General features: G+C 35.8%; 1 protein-coding gene across 1 annotated transcript in view; it reads left to right on the forward strand.

Moving 5' to 3' along the window:
- NCAM2 (neural cell adhesion molecule 2) overlaps positions 1 to 20864 on the forward strand; it is a 330359-nt gene that overhangs the window by 192251 nt on the left and 117244 nt on the right. Inside the window, exons 7-8 of the mRNA XM_076352315.1 lie at positions 3864 to 4024; positions 13142 to 13287. Coding sequence (XP_076208430.1) covers positions 3864 to 4024; positions 13142 to 13287 — 307 coding nt within the window. The remainder of the gene's footprint in view (positions 1 to 3863; positions 4025 to 13141; positions 13288 to 20864) is intronic.

Raw genomic sequence — 20864 nt, forward strand, 5'->3', positions numbered from 1 at the left:
TAAACCATTCGTTAAATATCTTTTTAAAGATTTTACAAAAGCTTAACAGGCTTGTGTAGTGGATACTGGATCTTAAATGAGGAAGCTTCTGTTCTGTTCCTATTTCAGGAACTATCTCATGGTGAGGAATATTGGCTTATGTGCCTCCCTTCCCTGTTGTGTTTTTTTTGTTGTTTTTTTTTTTTTCCCTTTCATTTTCTTTTTATTTTGTTTTATTAGGCTATAAATTCTAGACAGTAGAAAATATTCTTGCTTTTTTTATTTGCTGACAGTGAGAGGTTGTAAAGTGGTAGATGGAAAAGGCCCCTGGTCTCTGTGACAGAATATTATCATTGACATGCAAACAGGGAAAAAAAGATGGGAGGAGCTAAATTATTTTTTTTTTTCTGGAGGAAGCAAACTTGATTCTAAATTGTATTCCAGTACTAAATTTCTGCATCAAATTTCTGAAATCTCTGTCCTGAGCTGTTCAGGTCCCTTTTCACTCACATATTGGTAGCCAGTTAAAAGGATTCAGAATCTGCTGATATATTCTCCTTGTCCTTGGACTTCTCTCTCAGATATGTAAAGATAAAGACTTTTGTTTTCTAGAATATTTCAGATTATTTTTCTTTAGAAATTAGACTGAGCATAGGAAAACTAGATCAACATAATCCTTCTTGATTTTGAGAAAAATCTAGAAAGCACTGTTAGTGATAGGAAAGCCTATCAAAACTGATTTATCTGATATTAATATGCATGTCATCCATTGAGAACCTAATTGAATCCGTTTATCAGAATTAATGGCCAAGGTGTCATATGCCCAATTTCATCCTGTTTAGCGTATTTTTTGATGTTGAATGTAAGTTGATATTAGCCTCAGTTTTATGTAAGTGTTTCTTTTTTAATAAACAAGTGAAATTACATCGTGAATTTGATTAAGTGTTAATGCTGATTTTGGAAGGATTATAACCTTTGGTTACAGCAAGTTACAGGAATCGTGTTCAGTTTTATTCCCAACTGTACCATTTATCTATGTGAGTTCAGTAATTTTATTTAATTTGCCTCAGGTTAACCATTTGTAAAATGGGCATGTGTAATAAAGTGACTTAATGGAAGTCTGTTTTCTGAATACATAACTATGCTAAGGAAAAAAGTCCAGAGAGATGCCAACTACTATAACAGAGAATAATGTTTCCTTGTAAAACATTCAAAAGTATACTGAGCGTTCTGGAGAGCTGAGGAAAATCTCTGATAAAAAGGGTGGGAATGATTTCTACTCCATTCTGCTGTAGGATTTTTGTTATATTGTATAGAAAGTACATCTGTACCTGTTGCGATGGTTCATCAAGATTTAGGACCTGTTTTATACACAGTTCAGTGTTCTTGTGTCTTTGTTGCCTTTTAAAATGTGCTCTGACACCAGTTATTCTTTCATTCGCGCTACTGAAGTTTCTTTAGCAAGGCCTGCATAATTTGGATCTATCATTGTGTAGTCTTACCTTCCTTACAATCTACTGATATTTTAGTCAATTAAAAAATAAATTCTCTTGATTCTCTTTTCTCTTGTTTCCTTTTCAGTTTCCAGTGAACTGATTTAGCAGGTCAACTTCAGCTAGGGCATAAAAAATGGCTGTATTTTTAAAATCAAATGACGGTACTACTGAGGTGGCTTATATATCCCTCTGTGTTGACTGTAAGCAAGATGCTGGACGAGACAGTAGTTTCAAGCTTTAAACTCTTTAAGACAGTATCTAATGTGATAAAGCTTTAACTATTTACATCAACCCTTTTCATTTCCAGGTGCTGACAATGTTTAAGATTTTGTCAAATTAAAATGGAGGCATCTGAACTAATGTGTCAATCTTTCTCAAAAAAATGCTTTAGTTCACTTACAGATTTGTCAGTTTGAAATACCTAGTCAAGAAGAAAGGTCAGCAAGGTTTAGTTGCTGCTCTATTTAATATGCATATATACTTTGTTGATATTTCATGGACCGAGAGAATCTAATTCTTTCACCACTTAACTGATATCTCTATTGAAGCTGATATTACATTAGTGTAAAGGATTACCTTCAGAGAAGCAATACACTAATAGAATTAAATTAGCCAGGACTGAAAGATAAAGATCCAAATGTACAGGTCATGAACTGGAAATCTTTACTCATGTGAATAGTCCTACTGAAAACATGATTATTGTTTACATCTGTAGAGATAATCTACACGAGTAAAGTTTAGCGGCATCCATCCCCTTATCTTTACTGACAGGACTTAGAATTATCTGACAAAAGAAATAATCCGCTTTTAATGTGTTATTCATGTTTTCCTATTCTCCAATATCAGCATCAATCTGAATCTCTCCTGTTCGCTAGAGGGTCCAGGGAAATGCTCATAATCTCATTTCTGCTTAGAAATTGTCATAGATATAGGTGATGTTTGTGATAGCGGGCATTTGGGAAACTACTTCTGACCCTGAATGTAGACTTTTGTCTCCTAACAGAAATCACTAGCTTTTTTTGTTAAACCACCTATGTGGAAAATTAGACCTTTTCTGTTCTGCAAAACAATTTCTATGATTTGCTTTGGAAAGGAGATGAACGAGTATCACAATAACGTCTTAAAGTGGACAGCTAAGTGGACTGGAGTTATTTATAAAAATGTTACTAAAATGCAAGCTACATAGATGCCAGGGGAATCCTGTTAACGGATATTAATGTTCCCAAGAAAGAAGCAGTATTCTCGCTTTTAGGGAAAATATTATTTTAGAAAATATGAAATATATGTAGTTATCAGCATTATGTGAGCAGAAATAAGTGAAAATCATTGTTGCTCAAATCTTGAAATAAAACTGGATGTCCTAAACTAGGCATATTGAATAGAATAGAATATTTCTGTTATGCATATTGGTTTCATTTTACAAATAGTTTGTTTTCGAGAAGCTGGCATTGTCAGCAGGATTATCAATGCTTATGAAAATCAAGCAATTTTTATGTAGGTGCTTATGAGAAGGGACTGTTGATGATTCAACAGACATAAGATCAAAAGAAGCCTACAGCAAACAAGGCAGAGTGAGAAGAAATAAAAAAAGTTAGAATTACACTGTTGAAAATGAAGCTGTTTTGATAACTGCATGTGTGCCAAGGTGCTCAAATGGACCGGTCAAGCCTCGATCAGCCCTCAGAATTGTTCACAGGTTTTATTATTTCTGTACCATCTGGTCAGAACTCATTCTAACATCTGGAGACATGCCTGCTTGCTAAGTTGTGACTAGCCAACAACAACTGAGAGGAAATAATTTGGAAGGGTTCTTTATGTGCCAATAGGCCCTGAAGTAATTTAAAATATTTTTTTATAAGTTGGTACATTGTTACTAATGTGAACTGCAACAGTTACACTTTGAAAACACGCTTTTAAATGTTTCTCACGTACAATATGTATTTGTATAACCGATTTCCTTCTATCCTTCCTTGAGTGTAAACTGTATGTTAGAGTTCACAAGCATTTTTCTAACATTGTCAATATTGAATATTTAAGAATAAAGATATTATAGTATTTTTAATACATATATATTTTATAACCTGACAATAAAATTGTGAAGCTGGGATCTTGAACATCAAAATGCAGTTCAGAATGCTTTGTTTGTGTCCAGAGTGTGCACATTCTTATGAAAAAACACTGTGATCCTGCAGAACAATTTTTGTCATGCTAAAATCAACTCCCTTCTATACATACTGCCAATTTATACCGTGTGAGTTATTGCATTTTTGAGGCTAGCATAATCTCTTCCCTCAAAGATTATTTTCAACATATTGATGCTTCCATAGCACATTGTTTCAGATTTTGGAACCTACTGGTTGATTTACACATCATTTTTATTTTTTTTAGAAACGGAAAACTCATTGAAGAAAATGAAAAATATATGGTGAGAGGAAGCAATACAGAACTAACAATAAGAGATATAAAAAATACTGATGCGGGTCCTTATATCTGTAATGCTAAAAACAAAGCAGGAAATGATAAAAAACAGACATTCCTTCAAGTTTTTGGTAAGTACTGCATAGTATATTCCATCCTTCCTTTTTAAATGTAAACAGTAGGGAACTGAGGTTATAATTCACAATTTTCAATGGAACAGTATTCCTGCAAGGTGTCTACTGATGCAGCAAACCACTTTCTTACATTATTTTACAGCTTTTTCCTCCCTGTTGGCTACTTTAACCTTTACACCTGACTTTAATTCTGAAAAGGCTATCTTTGGCATTTGCTTTTCTACTATTCAGATAGAGTACAATGGAGTGTTAAATTGTTAATTCACTGGTTTTCCTTTACAAGTTAGCTTCTTGCAAGAAAACCAAGAGGAGAAAGAGGGGAAAATTATTTGGACTTCTAAGCAGTGCTCTTTTTTTGTAAGACACCATGCAGAGGTGTTCCTGATTTTTTTTTAATTTGTTTTTCTTTCTTGATTTTTATTATTTTTAAGTGCATGATTGCAGATGTAGTCACAAAAATATTGTCTGATCTAAGTTTCAAAGGATAAAAGTAATAATATGAAAACTTATTTCTCTTTCTATGCTCTACCACCCAATCTGTGTTCATGATTCTCTCCTTTACATAGAGCTGATAATTTCTTTGAAGTTTTGTATAGCTATAAACTAGTGAGAGTAGGCATCTGTGAGAATGTAGAAAACCTCCCTCAGAATCATTGTGCAGGATCAAGGCTGTAGCTTACTTAAGAAAAACCTACAAAAAAGTAATGTGTTGGGTTTTTTTACACTGTAAAAATGCTTGTAGTAGAGAGAAAGACCATTTATATTTGAACAGCTAAAGCGCATACTTAGAACCATGGGAAATTAAATTTTAAGTCCCAGTTAAAACTAATAGTAATTTATACAAAGTGAAACAATTCTAACACGAGAGGCTGATCTGGTAACTTGCACTGTAAGTGCTAAACAGCTGGGTTGGATAACGCTGTCATTTGGGATCTGGGAGCCTGAGGCTGAAGCCATGGTGTCAGGTGAACAGGTTAGCCGTGTCTGTGTGCCTTCCACTGTCTTTCCTATTTGGGAAACTATTCATAGCCCTCCATGCTGTGCTGTCCACAGTGCTCCATACTCCAGATGGGTTGCCTAACCATTGGGTTACTTTGTTGTTCTGAGGCGCTTGAAAGTTATTCTCAATTACTTTTCAAAGGAAAGAAGATGAAATACAATTTTAAAATTCATCCCAGCCTCAAGATGTAGAGCATCTTGAAGATTTTTGTGGAGAAACCAAAACATTTTATTCAATTGTATTTCCAAAGTTGAAAAAAAAAAAAAAAATTGAAGGAATAGAAGGGACTTGCTCGTTTTGATGAGAGTTTAGGGAAGTTTCAGGCAGAAATAATTTTGCATGTTATTCGAGTAATTTTAAGTATGGATGAAATTTGTGTAGTTTTTGCCTGAGGCAAGGTAACTTTTTAATGCAAGAAATAGGGCAAGGGAGACACCAGACTAAGAGTAAGTATCTCCTGAATACATTCTTCCATCTTTTAACAACCACTATTCTGGGGACCCCCCGGAAAGCTAAATCCAAATGATTTAATGGATACCATGAGTTTTTTTAATCCATTTTGAACCTACACATCCTTTTTGTTTCCACGACCTCCTAAACTCCTAAATTCCTTAAATGATTTATTTCTTGCATGAAAAATTATTTCTTATGTTTAAGTTTGGAGCCTATTCATTTCTTTGGCTCATAATTATCATTTTAAGAAAGTGAAGAATAATTCTGTATGTTCTTTACATCAAATGTAGTTTTCTGTCTCACTAGATCATTTATTTTCTAAGCTGCGAGTTTCCAGTCTATTTCGTATCTACTACTGTGGGAACCATTATGAATCTCTGAACCACGCATTCCTGTACTTCTCCAGTTATAATCCCCTGCTTGAGAAACAGCAAGGCAAGAAAGGCACACGGGATTCATGCCGTGGGGGGCATTCATGCTGTGGCTGTTCAGCAGCACAGTGCTGCTTCTACTTTGGTCTTGGTGCCTTCTCTCACATTCTGTTTGCCTCTCTGGCTCTCCCTGTGTACTGAACTGGTGTTTCCACAGAACTGTCTGCAGTATCTCCCAAGTCTCTTTCCTGAGTGGTTATAGCTAATTTAGAGCACATCATTGAATATGTATATTTAGAGTTATTTTTCCTGTGTGCTTTACTATTGGATATATTTAAATTAGTTTATAATAATCTGTGTACTGTTAGTTTGACCTTAGGGAATAGTATCATAAATTAAGCCTCTTACCTTATTTATAATCTCTAAAGCTAGTGTGATTTTAGTCTAATATTGCCTTTACGAAGTTCACCTCTACTTTCAGTCTGAAAATGTGGAGCAGGGTTGTTGTATTTTCTCCTACAAAGAACTTTACTTTTTCTTTTGTCTCTTTCACACAGGTTAAACTCCCAGATATACAGATATACAGCCATCAACTTATTATACTTTTTTTCCCCTTAAATGTATTCAAAAAAACTGCAGTCTGAAAATGGCAAGGCAGGTGGCTGTGTATTATAGCTAAATAGTACACAAACAGCCAGTTTGTGTTAAAATGACCTATTAAATTACATTATTCTTTCCCACTCCATTCACTTGCCTGTCTCACCTACCTGCTATCTTTAATTTTAATTTACAGTGCAAACTCCTTGGGACAATGATTATTGTTTCTACTGCAACAGGGCTCTGGCAGGGTTGAAACTTGTAATAACAGTAATGTAACCATAATGCAGTAAAGATAACAGTAACATTATAGCATTCAGCATTTAAAATTTCTAGTTCTCTGCACTTTTGAATGGACATGCCAATCTTAGTGCCATCTAACACCTGCATATGTTTAGTTTCCACGTGTGACCTAGATTTTTTTGTTCAACATTTTTTTGTTTCCAGTATCAGTGTTAAAAAAGCTATTTTGCCCTCATATCAAATTCTTACTCTGACAGTTCTTCTGGAACACTAACACATGTGTAGAAACCTATATGCACACACCCTGCTCTCCCCAGTTCTTCATCTTTATTAGTGCTTTTTATCTGTTCTACCGAATAAGACTTAGAAGAGTAAAGAAAGCACTGTTGCCCTCAGAGGTTTTCTTACTGATCATGATTTGGTAATCTCTGTCTGTCATCTTGTTATCTGCTATAGTTCTCTCTGTATCATTATCTGTTACTACCTAAAAGATCTCATCCATATTAATGCTTAGGACGTGTGCTGAGATTTTTCATACAAATTCATTTATGTTTAGTCCTTCTGAATGGCTTGAAACCATAGGTGTTCTTCCTTGATTTTTTTAAAAATATTTTTAATGTTTGTCTCTGCTTGGTAGCTAACTTTTTATATCTTTCACCCATACTATTCAGTTTCATTGTTTTCTTTGATTTGTTTTGTGATGTAATTAGCCATATATATATGTGTGTGTGTGTGTTTAGATACAGGTGAATAAACATTTTGAATTATGAAATACCACAATTTTACAGCTGTGGGCACCCCAACAAAAATTTCCAAAATAACATAATAATAAGCAATTGATTTAAGAGCAGTCATGGAAATTCAATCCCTTAAAACATTCCTACATCGTCTTACTTTCTAAGACCTAAACATGTATTTCTTCATCATTATTTCTCCAAAGTGATGGCAGTGGTGTTCTTGGACAATTTTTATATCCTCATTTTGTTTGTTCTTTAGTTGCTCATTTCCACTCCTTAATCACTCAAATGTTTGGTTCTGCTCTTCCACAATGCATAAACAATTGAGGTTCTCAACAAGTTTTCTCTCTTTTGTACATATGTCATAGAAAGACACATTTCTATGTCTAGAAATTTCTACTTCTAGAAAGAGAAAAAAATATTTTTTTCTTTAAGCAGAATTGGTAAAAAAATGGGAAGGAGTTCTAGCATATGTTAATTTGAAGTTCTCTAGGGTATAGGTGTTTTACCTACATAATCAATGAGAGTGTAGTCTGAGCTTATCAAAAATAGTTCTTTGGCATTTCAGTAGTTTCTGACAATAGATTTCATGAAAGTCAAATGAGGGAAAAGACCCTTTATAATTATTGTATAGTTTAAGCACATACCATTTTTAGTTTCTAGATGTCTTTTTATGTATAATCTGAATCTTGTATAGCAAGAAGGTTTTTGCAAATGTGTTCAATGTAAGTTTTATTGATTATTGAGAAAAGTATATGCTATTATTCATTTTTTATCTGTCATCAGGCAGATGAGAGGAAATGTAATGGAACTCTCCTGTCTTATCCCTCTTAGATGTGTTCCAAATGTTAAAATTCAAGACATTTAGGTTAATCTAGGCCCTCAAAAGCCATGTGTCTTGGAACCAAAGAGACTGCAGTGAGTCTGATCGGGGTGAGAAGTTCGCTAAATTTTTTTCCCTTATTTTCAGGCTTAATGACTGCATGCCTTTTACATTTATAGTGCCTGGAGCACACCTAGTTAATTGGCCTTTGAGCTTAATAAGTAGAATAATATGTGTTTTCATTTGTTTTTTGTTTTTTGTTTTTTTTCCCATAAGATACTATTCAATACATATATGGAAGCTCTTTCTTTAAATTCACTGTTATAGCTAGAAAGGGAATCCCATGGGCCTGTGTATGGAATTATCTGTGCCTGCTCATCCCAGATATTATGAAGTATACCAATTGCAGCTTCACAAAGTGCAATTCATCAATTAAAGTTGTAGTGTGAAAAGTTCATACATTTTCTGTATTCCTTCTTCCTCCCTCTTACCTCCTTACCTGTTTGGAACACCTCTAATTTTTAAAATAAAAACAATGCAATCTATAAAGGCAGTGATGCCAGTTCTCTCAGAAGACAAGTCTTAAATCCCTTGGAGTGTGAAGTAGTAATACCGTTTTAACATGCACAAAGACTCAGGTTTGTCATACACTAAATCAAGTCAACACTTCATACTGGCATGTGTGTGAATCCTTATTATGTCAGGCATCAAGTTTCAGGAATCTGTTTCTTAGATATTTCTTTGTTGGACTCCAGCTTTTTTACTAAATTAAAATTGTACCAGCAGTTTCCAGAAGGATGGGGTTGCAGTTTTTCTACCTGATACAAGTGTGGCTGTGCAGGAAGATAGCACAAGAGTATGATTCCTCATGTGCTATATTCATCAAGAGATCCTATCAGGCAGCGATACAGACATATACTGAGCCTCTCGCCAGTAAATCCATGTTTGTATTAATAACAAGCTGTTTAAAGAAGTTCTTTTCATGAGATATAATCAGGACTATCTCAAGCTTTATATATGTGTTGCTTCCCAAGTCTGATGAACCTCTTCTGTCAAAGATAAGAGTAGAACTCTGTGAATTCAATAAATTGTGTACCTTTTTCAAGAAATCAGTTGTAAGCAACCAATAACAAATCTAGAACCTCAGATTGCTATCCAAGTTCTTCTTAAGCTTTTTGGGGAGGCTGTAAGGTACACAGCAATGAGCTTAAATTTTCTGTTAAAAAGGTATTGCCTTTGTCCGAGGCAAATCCAGAAGAGACCAAGGAAGGAATCTGAAAGAAACTTGTTTATTGAGGAAGTGTTAGGGAACTTAACATCAACCTTCTCTGCTCAGAGAGCAAACTTTCCAACGAGTAAATGTTATTCCTTTATTTGGCAGTACCACTCTGTTAATATTTTAAAAATGCATGTCTGGTAATAAGCATTCCTTTTCCTTCCAAATAAAATAATGTTAATGAAGCTTAAGCATAACTCCTTTCTATATTAAAGCCTTCTTTCATTTCAGTCAGGTCATTCAGTTTACAATTTTTTAAGTACCTTATAATACAAATATTTCAATATTTTTGACTGAAGAAACCAGCAAAGACCTGGAGGCTTCCTGGATTGACATTCCAAGACCCTGTATTTTCATTTGTTTCATATTTGCTAGAGTACAGCAAGCAAATACTAATTCAATTTGAGAATGACCTTGTCAATTTAAAAAGAACAGTTAAGGAATTGGGCTGGGGGGGGGGGGGGGACACACACACCAAACCCTGTTTCAGTATTTCTGTGAATACTAGTTTTGGCATTCTCAAATAAATATTGATATTTACATGTACACAAAAGTATTCTTATATTTTCCAATGTCCAAAATGTCATAAAAAGTAGTCAAACAGTATAAAAACTTCTAGTCAATAGCAAGTTATGACTTGTGACCTATGAAAATGAAGCAATTAAATAATATCCCCCATTTGAGCTCTCTTCTTCCTCATAATAACTGTCAGCTAGATATATTTGATGATTAATCAGTGCTTATTCCTTTAAATGTCAGCTGCTCATGTCTAAAATGTCAAGCTAAAACTTTTTGTCTTGTGATCCATTTGAAGAAAGCCTTAAAGAAATTTAGAATATAAGTCTAAGATTAAAAATTAAAGAGTATTAGTTATATGTTTTAGAACATGCATTATCTTGAGATCATATTGTCTGTCATGTCCAGATGGGGAAATCCTCTTGTTCTGATGGAAATAATGTAATTCCAAATTTTGCAAATTTCTGACATAAAAAAATAATATGTATGATGCTTTTTTTTATTAATGATATATCTGCCATAGCTCTTTCCTTGTTTCTGGGGATGATTTTATATCAAAGGAAAGAAAGGAAAGAACAGATTATATTGTAGCCAGGAGACATGGCTATAGAAATATCTGAATTACCCAAGGTAGAATATTTCATAGGCACTTGGATGATCCTGAAAGTGAGAGTAATAACTGAAGTTATTTTGAAGTTTAACTTGGTTATCTTTTATGTCAAATTCTTTTTTTGTAGTTCTTTCAAATGACATCCCTTGTTGTACTATTGAGGGGTTTCAGCTTTTCTCAGCCAAATTGATGTCCTGCCGTAATACTTTTGCTTACTACCTTCTACTGCATCCAATAAAGCAGGATCCAGTTGACATTTCAAGAGCCCCAGCTCATGCAGGATATTTTCTTTCTGCACACAATGTCACTCACCGTAGATTGTATCTTAATGAAGCAGGATATTAGTGCAGTGCTTTGTTAGGTAAAATATGACCTGTTTTTCATCTCTATGCAGTAAACACACAATAGATTATTTGTAATAGTCAAGGGTGAACAGACAGTAGACAAGCAACAGAAGGAGTATGGAGATAAGGAATGAGAAATGAGACCAAGAATGGTGTGGTGGAAATGCATAAAAGAGAGGTAGGTGTTGTGTCCGGATATAGCAAGTTTGAACCTGGTCTTTTTTTTTTTTTTTTTGGTACTGCTTAATGCAGCATCTGTGAGACAATGGTCATAAATGAAATAGTGGTCATAAAATGAAAAAGGAGACTAGACATAAGGAAAACATTCTTCACCGTGAGACAGTCAGGCACTGCAACAGGCTGGTGAGAAAGGCTGTGTAGTCACTGTTCTTGGCATTTTTCAAGATAGTGCTCAACACATCCCTGAGCAATCTGGTCTGAACAGGGTCTGTTGACCCTGTGTTGGTGAGGAGGTTAGTCAACATGACCTGCTGAAGTCTTTTCCAACCTGAATGATTCTCTTTCCCCTTTTTGATCCACTAACATAAGCCAATATTACTTTTCTATGTAGCATATACTTTTGTAACCCTGTTAGAAAACAGGTTACCTCTCTGTTTATTTTCTGCTTCATAGAATATACTATAGTAGGGCTTCCTCAAAAGCAAAACTCAGAAAAAGTACACAGAAAATATATTATTTTCAACAAATGTCCTTAATGTTTACAAAGTCACTGTTAAGAGATGCAAAAATTAAATTTACTCATGTAACCTTAATTCACTGGTTTGGGGTGAATCATATTCTTATTACATGATTACATGCTAGGTTTTCCAGTGGGATGAGTGTCTTATTCAATGTGTAAAGTGGATTGGTTCAGAGAAACTTATTAACGGTTATATATGAGTGAGTATATTGGGCCAAAACATTTTTTATGAAGATGTTTGAATGCCGTGAAAGAGAGTAACATTCTATGCATAGTTCTACAACAGAGTTCTTGTATGATATTGTACAGATAAGTCCTCTAAATAAAAGTGTTCATGTGTAACCAGAAATTGTATTGCACATGTAAATAACCTGACAGGGTACAGTATAGACTGAGAGCTGGAGCTGCTGTGTACTTGTGGCTATAAAGTGGAATGATTTGAAGAATACAAACAATATCTGGAATTTTTAAATTGTATTTTACCACCTATTTACTCAGTAAGTAAGGATGAATAGCTTTGTATCAGAGGACTTTTCAGTTCTTAACAGTGTTTAACTGGTCTTTAACTGGTATTCTTAACCAGTACAATATTTTTGTTATGAGGAGATTTTGTTAATTCAGTAATTTGTGTAAGGCAGATATTTCTAAAGATCAAAGTCCAACAATAATTAATGCATTAAAAAGATACTCCACAGTCTCCTGGGCAGCTTGTTCTGGTGTTTAGTCACCCTCTCAGTAAAAAAGGTTTTTCCTCTTCTTAAATGGAATTTCCTGTGTTTCAATTTGTGTCCATTGCCTCTTGTCCTGTCACTGGGCACCATTGAGAAGATTCTGGCTCTGTCTGTACTCACCTCTATCAGGTATTTATACACATGGCAGGATCCCCCAGACCCTTCTCTACTCAAGGGCACATTGCTGGCTCATGGTAAACTTCTTGTTCACCAGGACCCCCTGGGTTTTCTCTGCAGAGCTGCTTTCCAGCCAGTTGGCCCCAAGCCTGCACTGGTGCATGGAGTTATTCCTGCCCAGGTGGAGGAGGATCATGGAAATTTTGGATCTTTGCTTCATTCCTGAAGTGCCAGAGAGCAGCGAGGGCTAGCTGGTCCCTACGGGACAGCGATCCAGGAGCAAAGCACATGAACACAGCAACCAGGGCAGCGGCATTATCAGTCAGGACTCATCCAACACTACCCCAGAGATGGAGCAGGCAGTCCTGGGGGTGTCAGCCGTGCTGAGCCAGGAGTCCAGGTCATCAGACATACAGAAATGGTTGTTGTGCAATTTGAAGTCAGAAAAGTTGATTGCTCTTATAGACAGTAATGTTAAACCTTTAGTTATTCCTAACAAACACAAATGTGCTTAAAAAAAAAAAGTGGTTTAAAAGATAGATTTTGACATGACATTCTTTGTGCAGGATGAGTAATGTAATTTGTATTTTTAACAGTACAGCCTCAAATAATACAACTTAAAAATGAAACCACGTTTGAGAATGGGAAAGCCACCCTCATCTGTGAAGCAGAAGGAGAACCTATCCCAGAGATTACTTGGAAAAGGGCCATTGATGGAATAACTTTCTCTGAAGGTGACAAGGTAAATCAGCCTTTAATGTCTAAAATATCTAAATATGTATTGTCTGGCTAATCTTCTTTTCATAAGCAGAAAATTAATTTAGAGAGAGATTAATTCTAGATTCCTCTGGAATTGGAAGGAATTGCTACTTTCCAAGGTAATGAGAGACATGGAGATTCTAAATTTTAAATTAAAAGAAAAAACAAAGAAAAAAGCAATTAAAGTGCTGAAAGGTAATTCACCTCATCAGACCTAAATTTTCATACATAATCCCTACTAAGGGTTTCAATTTCGTCTTGATCACAATGGCTGCCCATAGCCCTTCTTGACTATATTTGAACTCCATCCAGCATTTCTCAAAATGCAGTAAAGCTTATAGAAATCTGAAATAAAAAATTCTGAATACCTTGGAGTTCTTTATTTCCCACTTCTGATGGTTTTTTTTTTTCCCCTATTTTTCTCTTTTCTTATAGTTTTCCTCACACAGAGCAAGTGGTCTATAACTACAAGTTGAGCCCATTTTCCCATTTTGTTTTCCCATTTTCATGTTTTATTACAAAAGTAAGTTGAGTAGAGAAAGATTACAGTATGACAATGAAGAAAGTCAGTTACTGTGGGAACAAGAGCTGTAATTAGATGGAATGGTGAAAGCAAAAGGGAACGGTGTAATGTTATTCCTAACCATGCAGATAACAAGCTGTTTCTACAGACCTCTTTTTTTTTTTCCTTTTTTTAAAATAATTTTCTTTTAGTATTTGAACAAGTATTTTCTTCTTAATTTTCTTACATAAATTACAGAATTTCTCTGTGCTGGTCAAAGTATGAGATACCATCTTTCTGGCTGGCTGATTCAGATTTTTTACTCCAGATAATCAAATAGCGAAATAGACAGTCTTCTTGCAGATGTTTGCGTATTCATAGCTCTTGCTTAAAAAAACAGTTGACAAACCTATGCAGCAGTCATGCCAATGAGGGAATTAGGTACATAATAAGTCACTCAGTTTATAGGGAATTGCGATATATTAAGGAATTATGTACTTCCATTATTTGTGTTCTGAAGGAGAATGTCTGCTCTGGTCTGGTCTACCCTCTGACTTGACCTTTCCTGGAATTGAGGCAGTTTATGTGAGGCTATGTCTACCGTTTTCCTGCTCTGTGATTTCCATTTTGGAGCAACATAATAGTATTTATATCATATTTCTTCTAAAAGTTTTTCATTAAAACAAAACAGTTTGTCTCCTGCTTAAATACTTCAAGTCAAAGGTCATCTTTCTGACCCACAAAGACTAGCTTGTTTCAAAGGTAACAAGTGTAGCCTTTCACTTATGTTTGGAACGTTCCTAAAATAACTTTGTTATATCTGAAATTGAAAATGAAAGCAAATTGCAGAAACAAGCTATAAAATATTGGTGCAGTTGAAACCTGAAATTTATCCAGTGCTTATATAGGACAGTATTACAATCTTAATTCAAACTGCAGATGGTTAAACTATCTAGACGTGTTACTGTAGCATTTTTTGAACTGTGGTTCAACTGAATAATACTGACAACCAAACTAAAACCTATATTCAGTTTCTACTAGTGTGCTGACATCCTGTATGTGGAAGATAAAAAGAATGAGAATAAATGCAGTTATATGGTTTCCTTTTGTTCTTGCCAGTGAAAGAACTCTGTGTGTATTGCTCATGGGAGAGTTTTTGCTGAATGTTGAATAAATGTTCTGAAATACTGTATATGTCCTTGAGCTCTAAAATATGCTGCTGCATTTGCCCTGTGGTCCTCCAGCTCTACGGTGCCAAAGCCTTGGCTTGTGCTTTCCTACCAAATTAGGTGAATAGGGAACAAAACTGGCAGTGATTAAATTATTGAATAATTGTTGAATAATACAGCGATGTTTTGCACACAGAAAGAGAAAAGGTGAATTGAAGAAAATGGGGGGGGGCATGTCATAACATAGTCTTAAATTGAAATTATTACTTATATGTGATAACTTTTGAAGTAACGTTCAATCACCAGACATACTTGCATAAATATAAAAATTGTCATCTACATTCAGACAATTCATCTTTTGAATTTTTTACCAGTTTTAAAATATTTTTTGGTATAGACTGCACTTTATCCAACATTTTGGTGAATTAAGAATATCTTTAGGGGATGATTTTTTTCCATAGAAGATGGAAGAACTACTCTAACTGTAATATTAACATGCTGATGATTAAAAAACACAGAAAATGTTGTTCTTATTTTTCAATTATACTTTTATTACTTTTAGTATGCAGCTCCTCAATCATGTTATTGTTGTTTTGCTAAAATGCAAGCATACCTTGGATGGATAAGGAAGAAGGCTGAATGTGAGATCATTCTTAGGCTGCATGGATTCAAAATGTGTTCTTTCAAATGATAGATAGATCTTTTAACCAGGACATAGGCTTTTCTGAGTTTTGAAATTATGATGTCTAAAAGAATGGAAAATATGCACCAAAGTCATAGATCAAAGAAATAACCCTACTAGGCTTAAGGAGGATAATGTTAATGAGTAAGAAGTCCATAATTATCTCTTAGGAAAATATAGCTTTGATAAAGGATTTTCAATACATCAGAAGTGTGTATTTGAAAGTTGCAGCCAAATGAGTTCAAACCAGAAGCAAAGAAGCCTTTTCGTCTCTCCTTTTATCACTTAGCCTTTGGAACAATCTACCACACAGTGTGTGGTCCCTCTTTCATGGAGAATTTGAAATAAAGGTGTCTTTCCCCTTCCTCTGACCTCTCTTGAAAGTTTAAATGGAAAGTTTTCCAGGAGGTCACATTAGATGACCTCTGTAATCCTTTTATGGCTTTATAACTCATACATACATGAGAGTGAGTAAGCCTGAGTAAATGAATGTGGCAGAAGGTGTTTGGCTCACCCTTAAAGAATTGAAAATGGAAATGGAGCTTTAGTCCAAGACAGAGCTTCATCTGCTGTTGCAGTGTCAAGCCAAAACTCTCTGCTTGGTGCATGTACTCTGCCTCTGCGCTTCTAGTCCCCGACTCCCCAGCATTGCACGTCCTTTCACTAACGTGCCAACCTGGCCATGACCCTTTCAGCTGTGATTCAAAATGTCACGTTCCTACAGACCTCTGTGCATCCAGCAGGCCTGGCCCTTTTCCCAGTAAAAAGAGGAGGCAGGGGAAGAGTTGCTTTTTGTAGAAGAGAAGGAAGGATAGTGATTGGATTTGATTTGCTGTAATCACTTATAAAATGGATTTTGGACATGCACACACATATCTACACACATCCCTGAAGGGGAGCATATCCTGATTCTCTGATACAAAAATGTCATTGATTCCTGTGCATACTGCAGAAGCGTGAGGGCAGAGTTTCGTGCTCTACTTTCCTAGTATCTGATTCTAGCAGAAATATGAAAGCTGAGCAATGTTGTTTGTAATTACCATTTCAAGCTCTGTTTTGGAATACAAATGACAATAACAGATGGGGCTTGATAGGAGATAGTAGCTCCACTGTATGCATGTGTCCAAAGAGGCAATCTTTGCCCTGAAGAATTTATGATCTAAACATGTAAAATGAATGAAAGAAGAAGTCAGTGCAGGGAGGTCATAGTCCAGTATCTGATACTCAGTTTTCATAATGGCTCATGTGTGGGGTAACTGGTTAACAACAAAACAAAAGAATGAGAATTTGCAACTTGGGTGTTGGATTTAAGATTTATGAAATGATACTGTATTTTTTTATATATTTGATACAGATTCACCAAATGTTTTTTGAATAGCTTACACTATTCTTCTTGTATCCACAAGTAAAAAAAATCTCTGATTTTTAACTTTATAATGAAGACTACAGAGATAGCTTGAGTTCCGCATCCTTCCATCTACCTACCATTGCAATAATAATCTGGGTGCCCCCGTGAAATTTCCTATGACATTGTTTCTAAATATTGCAGAGCTCAGACCAATAATTAAATTATTTTCCAAGTTTGAATTCACTTTATACTGGCATGCAAATCATAACTATTTGGAGCTTGTAGAGTTTTTCATAGTTTTCATGATCAGGCAATAGGCAAAGGTAAAGGATTTGGGGTTTGTTTTGTCTTTTTCTTTGAAAGGTCAACTCTGCTTTTCCCCCAAGACTCTTAACTCCACTTCAGCTATTACAAACGTTAATAAAAAGAATCTGAAAATTTTTTGACTCCCTATATATGCTATTGTCACTGCACAAAAAGAAGCAGTGTTACAGGGTCAGCGAATTGTGTTGCCTTTCTTTTGAGATAGTAATGAGAGCTCTGTTACATTCTTGCTCATCAAGGATCAGCTCTTTATTTGAAATGAATCACCCCAAAAGAGGAAACACAGATGTACCTAGGGTATTTTAATTGATTCCAGGAGATTTCTTTCTTTTTCTGAGCTGTACAAACCCTAGTCTTTGTAAATTAATCTCAGGAACTTTTCTCCTTTGAATAGTTGGAAAAATGTAAAGGGCAAATCTCCTTGCCGTATTGAAGAAAATTGTTATAAACTTTTTCACCTGCATGTTGTGTGAACAGCTTCTACTTACAATGTCATAGAATATTTTTGGTGTTATAATATTAGCACAGGCCTGCAGGCCAGAACAGTTTATGTAGCCAGCTGCAATTGTGTTTGATTATGCAATTGAGACACTCTGCAAACAATTCAGTCAGGCATCAAAGATTTTTTTATTTTGTTTTTAACCCTAAAATGAATCATGGTGGGCTTCACACGTTAAGGCTATGAAATAGAAGAGTAAGAATATTGTCACTGAAAGAAGAAGGTAAATAAATGGACTTGAGAGTGAGTAGAAAGCAGGAGGGTGGCCTTTAACGTTAGGTAATTAGTGCTGTTGAGAATATACAGATTTATACCCTGTGACATATGCAAAACATGGAGCACATATGAGCACTGAATAGTATGCTCTCAACAGTCATCTGATCCATAGAAATCTGTGAATGTTTTGGGGCTCCTTCATCTTCTCTATGGCATGTTCAGCTACACTAACATGGAGCTGGGACAAACTCTTCAGTTAACTAGAAGGAGCCAAAAGTAGAGTGTATGGTTTTGGGAGGTGACAGTATTTTAGTAGGAATTTGGATTTTAGTAGGGATAGGATTTTGGAGGGGTACGATTGTATGCAGTTAGAAATAAAGAGCAGCTTTCCTGGGTGAGCTGAGGAAGCATTACAGTAGGAAAGCTGCAAGCCAATGTGTATATTTCAAAGTCCTTAAGCAACCAAATCACTCATCTGAGTTCCATACAGTCCTTTAGGTAACAATATCTGCAGTGATGTGTAAATGAAGCCAAAACTGAAGCCAGAAATTATTTCGATGTACCATAGCCTCTTCTTCCCCAGTGAAGGCTTTGTTGGTAGTTATATTGACAACTCAATACTAAATCTCAGCCACATGGCCAGAGGGCCCTTCAGATTTGTTCCTCTTTTAGGAAAGAAATAAATGCTCTGTTACCCAGAGTAGACCCAAATGGCTTTACATACGCACATCCATATATGTATTCATGTTGTGTGGATGACTGTATTAGTATTACACTAGCTCAGAATTCATAGAATAATAGAACCATTGAGGTTGGAAAAGACCTCTAAGATCATCGAGTCCAACCGTCAACCCAACACCACCATGCCCACTAAACCATGTCCCTAAGTGCCTCATCTACTCATCTTTTAAATACCTCCAGGGATGGGGACTCAACCACTTCCCTGGGCAGCCTGTTCCAATGTTTAACCACTCTTTCAGTGAAGAAATTTTTCCTCATGTCCAATCTAAACCTCCCCTGGTGCAACTTGAGGCCATTTCCTCTCGTCCTATAGCTAGTTACTTGGGAGAAGAGACCGACACCCACCTCGCTACAACCTCCTTTCAGGGAGTTGTAGAGAGCGATGAGGTCTCCCCTCAGCCTCCTTTTCTCCAGGCTAAACAACCCCAGTTCCCTCAGCCGCTCCTCATAAGACTTGTTCTCCAGACCCCTCACCAGCCTCGTTGCCCTTCTCTGGACACGCTCCAGCACCTCAACATCCTTCTTGTAGTGAGGGGCCCAAAACTGAACACAGTATTCGAGGTGCGGCCTCACCAGGACCGAGTACAGGGGCACGATCACTTCCCTACTCCTGCTGGCCACACTATTTCTGATACAGGCCAGGATGCCATCGGCCTTCTTGGCCACCTGGGCACACTGCCGGCTCATGTTCAGCTGGCTGTCGACCAACACCCAAATTCTCTCACTTCTGCAATTTTTTTTCCTTTCAGTAAAACTTTAAGTCACTTTCCACTGGGACAGAATTAAGTAAGCAGAGTCAAAGTTGTTGATTCTTTAAAGATGACAAAAAGCCAAGAAAATGTAAAATTTAATACCTCTTCTGTATTAAAAGCTTAAACAACCTAGGGAAAGAAAGATGTTTGTTTAAGAACATCACTAATTTAATCGTTTAACATGATACCTGTAACATGATACATGTAAACTTAAATTAAGTACAAAGTTTTTATCCATTCTGTAAATGGATAATCCTATTTCTACCTAATTTATATTTCAAACTTAAAAATTGTCTCCCATTTAATCCATTTGTTTATGTACTACCTATGCACCAAGTAGATATTTTTGGGTACTTTCTGTGGGTTGTGTTGCTGCATTTACTGGCTGAAATAAAGCCATACAAGCTTGGAAATGGCATTTCTTTCCCTTCCAATGTTAGCTTTTTCCATTTAGTCATCAGTGATGATATTCTGTCTGTTACACTAAAGAAGACTGGCAAATTATCAGGGAACTTTTTATGGACCAGCATTTCCTACGATACCAGTGCAGCTTGGACTTGAATATTCATTTATTCCTTCCACTGCACAAAAGATCATTTCATGTTGTATTATCTGCTAACGGTTTAATAACTTCCAAATAGCTGTTACTTGTCTGATGAAATAGAGATCTTGCATCTGATGATACATTAAGCGATACAGCCACACGTTATAGACTGGAGTCATTTGGTAGCGTTCACTGATGTACTACAGGACATTCTCCAGAGACTTCGGAAATGTTACGTTTTCTAGGTAGCGTGGAAGCTCGTAGGAAATGAGCACGATCAATGGCACAATCAGCAGCGGAATGCTGGCAAAATGTATTTTACACTATTAAAACCTGTCAGTAATTTTCCTGACCTGAAAGGCAGTTTGAATACCCTTGTATATTAGGAGAAAATAAGTATTTAGACTTTTGGCAAAACCAGGATGAAAGCAAGTGGCCTGGATTCTATTTTTCAATCTGTTGTTTGTTTTGTTTAACAAATTATCTGAACTGTGTAATAATTAGTTCTTAATAATTTGTTAATGTCCTTAGTATGCTGTTAAAAGAACACATTATCCTACCACATTTTCACTGTACCATCTCCCTGTGTGCGTCTACTCATACACTATCTTCCTATTAATACCAGTTCTCAGATTTCAAACACAGTCAAGTTATGGCAGTTTAACATGACAGTGCTGATGGACCAGTGTATGTCCATCATTCGTGATAGTTAGGAGGCAGTGCAACTTAACCTAAAGCATAATGCAAGAGTCTTATTTCTTTGCATTGGGAAAAGTGAAGACA

Source organism: Aptenodytes patagonicus, chromosome 1 (genome assembly GCF_965638725.1).
Source record: "Aptenodytes patagonicus chromosome 1, bAptPat1.pri.cur, whole genome shotgun sequence".
NCBI classification, from domain to species: Eukaryota; Metazoa; Chordata; class Aves; order Sphenisciformes; family Spheniscidae; genus Aptenodytes; species Aptenodytes patagonicus.